Source organism: Sapajus apella, unplaced genomic scaffold (genome assembly GCF_009761245.1).
Source record: "Sapajus apella isolate SASKATOON/1434 unplaced genomic scaffold, GSC_monkey_1.0 scaffold8, whole genome shotgun sequence".
Lineage (NCBI taxonomy): Eukaryota > Metazoa > Chordata > Mammalia > Primates > Cebidae > Sapajus > Sapajus apella.
Window position 1 is genome coordinate 1425200 of NW_022436948.1, and position 10093 is coordinate 1435292.

At 52.5% G+C, this 10093-nt stretch overlaps 1 protein-coding gene across 2 annotated transcripts in view; it reads left to right on the forward strand.

The window, feature by feature from the left end:
• The window catches only part of POFUT2 (protein O-fucosyltransferase 2), a 21770-nt gene extending 20375 nt beyond the window's left edge, over window positions 1–1395 (forward strand). For both annotated transcript variants that reach the window (XM_032276715.1, XM_032276714.1), the window contains one exon: window positions 185–1395. In XM_032276715.1, coding sequence (XP_032132606.1) covers window positions 185–338 — 154 coding nt within the window. In that variant the 3' untranslated portion in view covers window positions 339–1395. The remainder of the gene's footprint in view (window positions 1–184) is intronic.
• The last annotated feature ends 8698 nt before the right edge of the window (window positions 1396–10093 follow it).

Here is a 10093-nt window from a genome sequence, read left to right on the forward strand (position 1 = left end):
GGCCGTCGTGTGCGGTTCCTATGGCGGACGGCCGGCTGGCGTGTGTGTTGCTGGGTTGGGGGATGGGCAGCTGGCCCATGCGGTCGCTTGGGTGCGGCCATGTTGGTTCCGTGGAACCCACTCATGTTGCTCACCTGCTTCTCTCAATTCTGTGTAACTCAGGAACCTCTGTGATCCTTTGCAGGTTTTTTATCGGCACCTCAGTCTCAACATTTTCTTTCCGGATTCATGAGGAAAGAGAAATCCTGGGGTTGGACCCCAGGACAACGTACAACAGATTCTGCGGAGACCAAGAGAAGGCGTGTGAGCAGCCCACGCACTGGAAGATCACCTACTGAGACAGCGCCGCTCCTGGCCCGGCCGACGCGGGCGGGCGCACACTCCGCCATCGTGGAGTCAGCCTCTACTGCCCAGCCAGGCCCAGCGGAGGCCCCACCCTTGGGGTATGACGCATCTAGAGTGGCGTTCGGTCCCTGGCGTTCCTGGCCACCGTCGGCTTATGAAGAGGCTCCGCTGCCTTCAGGGTGGTGGTTGTGTTTGCAGGCGGTGTCTGAACCCACAGTTCAGTTGTGTGTCCAGAAGCAGGGAGTGTGTCAGACTCCAGCTCGGGGCCTTTCCAGCCGCCTTTCGTGGCTTCATATTTTAAGTGAGTTGAGCTGCCTCCATTGGGTGGACGTGGGGCTGACGTTTCCCTGGGAGCCGGTGCAAGGAACAGCGTCATTTTAAATTCTGTGGGAGCAGCCGGGGCCTTAGGAACCTCCTGTGCCCTCTGTGCAGCAGGAGGCTGCCTGCGAGTGTGTTTTCTCCCAGGATGCGTGAAAGGCAGACCTGGTGCTGCACAGGGAGCGGCCTGAGGCCTCAGGGAGCCCCATGGAGTGATGACAGTTCAGGCCCCACTGTTGGCACGTCAGCGTGCTGGGAAGTTCTTCAGTGATGCCTTGGGGCAGACACTCAGTGGATTGTCTGTAGGAAATTATGGCTCTGCCCTCCTCACACCAGGGCTGGCTGGCTGCCCGTCCTAACCCAGCCACCCACCCTCGCCCTGACTGGCAGATGCATGTGGGCCCTCCGCACTCTTGAGAACTGGAAATGAGGAAGGACGGTCACACCGACTCCAAAAGGCTGTCTAGGGTGAGCTGCCTTATCAGGGAGCTCGTTATACCCATTTTACAGAAATCATTTTTAGGTCTTTATGCTACAACCACAAGGGGCACCTGCAAAAAGGGCAGTGCTGGACACAGAATGGAGGGAGGAGCAGCAGTGCCTCGGGGGTCCTCAGGGTCAGGGGGGGCCCCCCCTCACCCCTTTGGCCCATTGCTCTTTGCGACCTTCCCTCCATGGTGTTGTGTGACCCTCCATCACGCTAGTGGGGCCTGAGCCTGCCACTTTCCACACCTGCTAGAGGAACAGTGACACAGACGTGTGTGACAGGACAGTGAGTGAGGAGGGACAGACGGCTCTTTCCTTCGGAGCCGGGCTAGTCTAGGACATCACCTTGCTGTGTCTTCTTCTCAAGCTTTTAACATTGACCCTGAACTTGTGGCAGGGTTCTGTGGTGTTACTCAGAGCTGTGCAGGGTCAGTGGTGACATATTTATTCTTTTTCCATTTGTTCTAAAAACAGTGCCTTTTTCATCAGTTGAATTATCTTCAGGCTGAGAGCTGTATAAACCAGTTTGGACTGACCACGTACCTTCCTTTTTAAGAAAAATAAACTGCTTTATGGTAGTTGGTAGCTGTGGAGTGTAGACTCTTTTCCTGCCACCCAGCGGAAAATGGAAGAATCCTTTCAGATTTCCCAGAATACAGATGGCGACCAGGTGTGGGGGAGCAGGGTAGGGGCGCTCCTGCTGGCCTGAGTGCTGCGGCATCTACGTCAGGACACTCCTTCTGCCAGAACCCCTGGGCCCCCAGTATGGTCAGGGTCTGCTCAAGGCGCCCTGCAAGACTCGTCGCCACGGACAGCAGCCGGCCCTCTGTTCATTAGCCTGTGGGAGGCCTCTTTAGGGAGGGAATCCCACAGTTGTAAAACATTTGAAAACTTCCAGCGTTTTAGGCACATAGGAGATGGCTGTATGGCCTTTGTGGTGGGAAAACACCAGCCAGTGAGAAGATTGTGTGCTAGGCGCTGGTGAATGCTGCACGCCTAGAGTGGAGAAAGCAGCCTGGAGGAGGGGGGAGGTTAGGAGGGGCTTGGGAAGGGGAGGGGCTGGAGCATGCAACACCAGGAACTGAGTGCAGAGGCCCGGGGCGCACACGGCCAAGGCAGAGAGAAGCTGGTGTGACAGATGGAGCCGCTGGGCCAGGGGTGCATTGGGAGGTGTGTGGGCAGGAGGTCCACTGTGGGTCCCGAGCAGGGCATGCTGTGGCCACTGTGCAGAGAACAGCTTGGAAGCCAGAGGCTGGTGAGGAGGCCCTTGCTGTGTCAGACAGTGGTCATGAGTGTTGAAAGAAAACTTAGTCTGGATGCAAGTGCTGTAATCCCAGCACTTTGGGAGGCAGAGGCAGTCAGATTACTTTAGGTCAGGAGTTTGAGACCAGCCCAGCCACATGGTGAAACCTCATCTCTACTTAAAAAAATACAGAAATTAGCCCAGCGGGCTTGGTGGTACACGTCTAATCCCAGCTACTCGGGAGGCTGAGGCAGGACAATCACTTGAACCTGGGAGGCAGAGGATGCCGTGAGCTGATTGTGCCACTGCATTCCAGCCTGGGCAACAGTGTGAGACTCTGTCTCAAAAAAACTTTTTAAAAATTTCAGGGTTTATTTGAACAAAGAACAGTTCATGAATTGGGCAGCACTCAGAACCTGGAGAGATTCAGTGAGCTCCACTCAGAGACATGAGCAGGCAGCACTTACAGACAGAACATGGTCGTGAGGCAAGGAACAGCCTGATTGGCTACAGCTGGTTGCCTGCTCCATGTGGGTGTGGTCTGTTCCACTGGCAGCTTGCGATTGGCTGAGACTCAGCTACTTGTTACAAGAACAGATTCATTAGGTTGAGTTTGTTTGCATGCTTAGTTAGGTTGCAGTTCACTAGGTAGAAATTCAAAGAATGGGGGCAGCTTTAGGCCAAATTTAATTTAACTAGAGGCCCAGAGTGCCAGCAGTATCTCTAGAAGGAGTTGCTGGGTCTGAACATCAGGAAGTTGGGGCTGGGAGTCCAGGTGGACTCCAAGGGGTTGTCTTAGCTGCTGTAGGGATGATGGAACCCACTCCCTTTTTTTTTTTTTTTTTTTTTTTGAGACAGAGTTTCACTCTTGTTACCCAGGCTGGGGTGCAATGGCGCGATCTTGGCTCACAGCAACCTCCGCCTCCTGGGTTCAGGCAATTCTCCTGCCTCAGCCTCCTGAGTAGCTGAGATTACAGGCACGCGCCACCATGCCCAGCTAATGTTTTGTATTTTTAGTAGAGACAGGGTTTCACCATGTTGACCAGGATGGTCTCGATCTCTTGACCTCATGATCCACCTGCCTTGGCCTCCCAAAGTGCTGGGATTACAGGCTTGAGCCACTGCGCGCCGGCCACCACTCCCTTTTTTAAGCTAACGGTCTTTTTGTTGCAGGAAAAAAAGATGAATTTGCAACTTGGAATGGATATAAATCTCATGTCTTGAGCAATGTTGGTTGCTCAAGTCCATCGCCACAGCCTGTTCTGCCAGCTCCAAGTCATGATTCCAGAGTTTTAAAAAATGGTCCAAAGGTGCTCCCTTGATAAAGGTTTCATTTTAAAAATTTGTGTGAATGGCAGTGTAAGGTTTATTGCCGAGGTAAAATGAGGAAACTGAGGCAAGTATAAGAAAATGAGAAGTTAATTTATTCAGCTCCCAAGCGAGGTTCTGTGGTCCAGGAAGGGGCCAAAGAAGTCATGCCCGGCTGTTTAGGTCATGGGGTTTTATGGGGAGAGAAGGTGATTGATTGGCTATTGGGGAAACAAAGCAAAGGCAATTTTATTGGCTGTCAGGAAGCAGGAAGTACCTGAAACTAGTTGCCATTGGTAGGCAGGTGGGACTTTGGGTAAGTGGGCCTTGATTGGCTGTTGGGGAAACAAAGTGAAGGTAATTTTATTGGCTATTAAGAAGCAGGAAATGTTTGGAGCTAGTGGTTATGGGTAGGCAGGCAGAACCTTGGTTTTTGATTGACTGTTGGGGAAACAAAGTGAAGGCAATCTTATTTGCTATTAAGAAGCAGGAATTGCCTGGAGCTAGTGGTCATAGGTAGGCGGGCAGGACCTTGAGCTTTGATTGACTGTTGGGGAAACAAAGTGAAGGCAATCTTATTTGCTATTAAGAAGCAGGAAATGCCTGGAGCTAGTGGTCATGGGTAGGTGGGCAGGACCTTAGGTAAGTGGGCCTTCCGGGGGCATACAGAGCAGACTGCTACTGGGCAGGGTCTGATGGGGCTTCTTTAAAAAATTTTCCTGCAGGGTTTATCAACAGTGGGCTGGGGGTTAAATGCATAATTTAGTGCTGAATGTGGGCTTGGGTCTGGTATGCGGAGGCGGATGCTGAGAAGCCGTGTGGCAAGGCTAGATAATGAGCTCGGGTGGTGACGTAGTTATCAGACGCAGAGAGAGATGGATGAGTCCGTTTAACCCTCTGCGAGGCAGCCGGCCTTACAGGCAGCAGCCTGGCTCTGTTTCACTCCAGTGCAGTCAGGCAACACTAAGCCAGCCTGCATGGGCACGCCCAGGTGCTTCGCTGTGTGTTGGGGTACACAGGCACAGAGGGCCGCTGTATGGTGGGCTAGGCCCAGTGGCTCACCCATCACCTGTTTTCTGCACAACCTCCTGGGGTTGAGCAATTTTAAGTGTTTGTTTGTTTTCAGTAAACAGCTGTGACTATACCAACATATTGAGTTAGAACCATTTGAATGTTTTGAATCTGCTTTTTCGTTGTTCATTTTTAGTACCATTAACTAAAGCATTTATTTGGGAAACAAAGGGTTGCAGTTTGGGTACACTAAGACAGGGTAGCCCTGGGCAGTGTCCTGTAAGGCAAACACTGGAGAGGTTTCTGAGTTGTTTTGTTTTGTTTTGTTTTTTTTGAGATGGAGTCTCTGTTGCCCAGGCTGGAGTGCGGTGGCGTGATCTTGGCTCATTGCAATCTCCACCTTGTGGGTTCAAGCGATTCTCCTGCCTCACCCTCCCAAGTAGCTGGGATTACAGGCACACATCACCATGCCTGGTTAATTTTTGTATTTTTAGTAGAGACGGGGTTTCACCATGTTGGCCAAGCTGGTCTTGAACTGCTGGCCTCAGGTGATCCACCCACCTCGGCCTCCCAAAGTGCTGGGATTACAGGTGTGAGCCACCACACCCAGCCTGGAGAGATTTGTATAGGGGATTTCCACAAAGGGTTTTTGGAGGCAGTTCATTGGCTGGGCAGAAATCCTAAGTCAAACCCATTCTGACTGGCTAGTTCTGGGCACTCCCAGCTGGGGGATGTGGAGGCCTTTGGTGCTGGCCTCAGCTGTTTGTCCAAGTATATGGGCACATCCTGTGGACTGGCCGTTGGCAGACGTGAGTGCAGACCGCCTGCGGCCGCCCAGCTCCACTTCAGAAAGCCTTAGCCTTACTGACTTCATTTTCTTTCACATGTCCCCCTTTTGATCAAGTCCTTCCTCCAGAAAGTGTCACATTTCAATCAGCGAATCTGATGCTGTCCATTGTTGCTGGGATGGACTTGTCCCAGGAAGTCACGTCCCTCGTGGCAGACATGACCTCAGTCAACCTCCACTGCTATCTGCTTCCCCTTTGGGCCAGTTCTCATTTCAAGTCTGATTGAATTCCAGCAGTGGATAGGAGATTTCTTTAAATGAGAAACCTGAATCCAAGGGTCAACACCTTTTAGTTTGGCAACACAGGGATTGTTACGGAGTTCCCAACGTGGACTTTTCCAGAGGTTGAAGGAAATCTTTTTGTAAACGTCTTTTCCAATGAAATTATCAGGCTGAAGGTTGTGACATCTGGTGTCTCTATCTCCTGGGAGCACACTGCATAAATATTGTTTTGCCCGGGTATGACGTGTGTACAGCCTTAATTATTCCTTTGCAATACTGGAGAATGTCTCCTTTAATTAGTTGACTATTAAAAGCAGAAGGGATGATGTGCATTGCTCCCCTCCTCCCCCAGCCCCCGGGGATAATTTCAAAAGGTGACAACTTGTGTTTTCCAAAAGGTGGAGATCCACAGCAAGTGCCTTTGGCCAGGGCCATTTTAGTGCTTCCTGAAATTCTGCCAGTTGAATCTTGATGCTGCTGCCTGCACTTTCCAGCAGTCGCAAGATTGGGATGGTGGGCACAATGAAACTGCTGACATGTGGACCAGACTTCATAGATTTCTGACCTGGCCAGTGGAGTTCCTTGGTCACTACCTGTGAAGATATGCTCCTGCCCCCTAAGGAGAATCTGTTCTAACAGAGTTTGCAGCATCTGAGGTGGCAGCACGTCTGCAAGGGAATGCTTCTACCCAGTAGGAAAACATGCAGATCACGACATATTTATGGCCCTGAGAGGCAGTGTCTGGATGAAGTCGATTTGCCAAACCTCAGAGGGTCCACTTGGCAGGTCAGAATGGCCTGGGACTGTCTGAATTGTCTCTTCTGGGCTGAATTTTGGACAAAGCACGAGTCAGTTGTGCCTTTGGCCGCCCTTGAATGTTTCTCCACCAATACTGTTTTGTAGACATGTAAGTTCATTAGTTGCCTGATGAGTCATCTGATGTGTCATTGTGAGTGGGGTTTTCATAGATTCTGGTAACCAGCTCATGGGTGTTTGGGACAAAGTGTCTTTAATAACATCATTTACATCTTTTAGAAAATAAGCAATGTTAGCTATAAGGTTTTTAGTCTTAGTGAAACTCGAGGCAATGGCTTTTACTGTGGAATCAACCAAGTTTTTTTTCTTTAGCCGCATCAGACTCCAATTTTTAAATACCCAGAAGTTTTGATTATGGCCAAAGCAGAGGGAAGCCAAATTTAATTTAATAAACAACAATTGACGAAAGTATCATTTTAATTTGGTTCCTTCCAGAGGTCAAAAATTCTCCGTTTCCAAAGCACACCAAACTCATGAACCTAAAGGCATAGTGGCTGTGGGTGTAAGTATGTGCAGTTTGACCTTTCGCCAGAAGACAAGCCCTGGTTAGAGCAGTTCTGCTCGGTAGCCATGGCCGGCAGGGTTGCCCCAGCCCTGTCCCAAAGGGTAGGAACAGCAGGTCCAGCGGGATGCCTCTTCCTCACCTGTCACAGGATCGTCCATGAACTACGAAGTTCTGTGCCAGATAGAGGGGTTTCTTGTAAATCAACTCTAGGTTTTAGGAACTGGTATGTTGCATTTGGACAGGCATGAGGTAACTCATCATCAGGCAGAGGAAGGAGGGCACTGGATGACAGTGATCACTGTGGACAGAGCCCTAAGAAGGGAGAGACTCACAGCAACAGGCTGAGCACAAGGAGAGGGGTGCAGCTCCCAAGGCCTCAGAAGGTCAGAAGTGAGAGGATGGCCCATGACCGTGTCTTCTGCAGATGGAGTTAACACCACAGCGGCTGACACAACCATCCTGCAGGAGGGAGTCCCTCACTCCCGAGTCTCCCTGCAGCTGCCACAGCCGAGGCTCTGCTGGTCCCCGTGCTTTGCGGTGAGAACCTCCAGCACACATCCATCTGTTCCTGCACGCAAAGGGTAAAGGGAGCAGATGCCAGGGTGCCCTGCAGCAGGAGGACTTGGTCCTGCTTTTGCTGGTGAAAAGACCTGGGGCCTGGGGTTGTTAATGTCAGAAGGGCACATGAAGGTTGAGCTTTCCAAGAAGCATGCACCATCAGGCTTCCACCGCACTTGGCCAGGCCCCCAGACGCTCTTAACCATCTCAGCCTCTGAGTCTCCTAGGATCTAAGAGAAACCCTTGGTTTGATACCAAGTGTCCTAAATATTTGGCGTGGTTCTGGGTGAGCTGTTATTTCTCTCTGGAAACGTGATGGTTTTTGTCGGCTAGGCGTTCCAGGAGATGAATGCTGTCATCTTCAAAGCCTCGCAGAGAGGAACAGAGAAAGCCAGCGCATGGCGACGGCGGTCCCAGGAAAGCACAGCTCAGTCGGTCCTCAGGCTCCGCAAAGGCCAGAGGCCTCTCACTGCCTGGGATGCCGCCGTCCTTCCCAGGCTGAGGAAGATGGACCCGGCGTCCACAGGGGTGCTAACAAAACACCACAGAGGCCCTCTGTGAGATGCTGGCTTCCTGTGGGACGCGTCAGGAGGGCACGGGCTGTGGAATGGGCGGTGTTGAGGAGCAGGGGGGCGGGAGGAGATCTGGGTCTACCTCTGTGTCCCCCTGTCTCTGTGTCTCTCCCTTTCTTTCTCCCTCTCCTGCACTCAGGGAAGAACACAGGCAGCACAAGAAAGGGCTGACGAGCCCTGACCCGACCCACCTGAGCTCCTGGGGCTTCCTCTGCACCCACAAGGCGGCTCTGCCTGCTTCCCAGCTCCAGGGCTGTCTGGCTTCCCCCGGCCTTCCTGCCTCTGTTCACCCTTCCCTGAGTTCCCTCGGCCGTTGACTTCCTCCATCTTTGTATTTCTTCTCATGAGCAGCAGAAATTCTTCCCGCAGTGCGGCTGAAGAGAAAGGCATTTCATCACACTTCACTCTGTCTCTATGCTCAGCCTTCCGCTCACACTGTGTCTGGCTCCGCATCTGTGCTGACCACTGGGAAAGCCATTCATGGGGCTCCGGCCTTGTGCAGATCGCTCACCTGGCACAGGCCCTGTCTCCTAACAGCAGCACGCAGGGGTGTAGGAGTTCAATACGTGAGTTCTGGGGACACCGACACAGGGACTGAAGCAGCCCCAAGCACTGTGGGCCCAGGACGGTGCAATCAGTATTCACCAGATGTTTTGGGAGGGAGAAAGATGTGTGGGGTGGGTGAGGCAAGACAAAGGGCTATGTGGGTTTGGGGGTCCTTCCTGGCCCAGCACGGCAGGCACAGAGGGGCACGGCAGGCACAGAGGGACATGGCAGGCACAGAGGGGCCCAGCAGTGGTGAGCACCCTCCAGCACTCACCTCAGCGTTGTCCACCGAACTGGGGATGCTTCCTGGGCCCCCACCACGGCAGGGAGTAGCGGGGCCCATAAAGCATATTTTCCAAGTAGAGCCCTAAGCCCAGCCCACCTGGAATCCTGACCCAGAGGAACTGGGAAGACAAATGAGTCGTTGTTTAAGCTACTAAGTTTGAGGGTGATTTGTTCCGCAGCAGCGGCTAATTGGGACACCTTGGGTTATAAAAACAAGAAGCAGGAACTGCCCTGGTCAGCTGGGACTTCGGTGCCCACTGCCTCCCGGGGGATTCGTGCCTCGAGTGGCTCCTCCCCAGATCCACTTCCAGCGGCAGCCAAAGCCAGCTCCCTGGCACTGATCACCCTCACGTTTTCAGATGTGCACGCCCTGCTCCTGCAGAGCACCCACTTCCCACCTGCAAGTCTCCAGCCCCAGCCAGGAGATTGGCACACACAGAGCAGTAGCCTCAAAGGGCAGCGAGCAGGTGTGCTCAGCACAGAACCAAGACAGGGCCCCAGGGCGCAGACTCATCAGGGACTCCGGAGGACAAATCCACTGTGAGTCTCAGGGGGTGGCTGTGAGAAAACACCTCAGCCTAGGGCTTCAGCACCCACATGGATTCCTAGATTCTCCACAGTCCTGGAGGCTGAGTCTGAGGTCAGGGAGGGCAGGGCTGGTCCCTTAGACTTTCCTGGGCTCCCAGATGCCGTCTCCTCCCTGTGTGCTAACAGGGCCAGCCCTCTGTGTATGTCTGTGTCCTCATCCCCTCCTCTAACAAGGATACCAGGCAGACCAGGTCCCAACCACCCCGCTGACCTCCTTTACCTTACATCTCAATCTATGAAGGTATTTTGAGCACTGCAACTTACATACTAAAGGTGCATCTGATGACTTACACCTCCTTTTAACTCAATCACCTCTTTTAAGGCCCTGTCTCCTTTGAAGACCTAAGTCGCACTTGGAGGTTCTAGGGGTTAGGGCTTCAACATATGAATTTTGGAGGACACCAAAATTCAGCCTGACACCACCCTCCACTGCACACACTGTG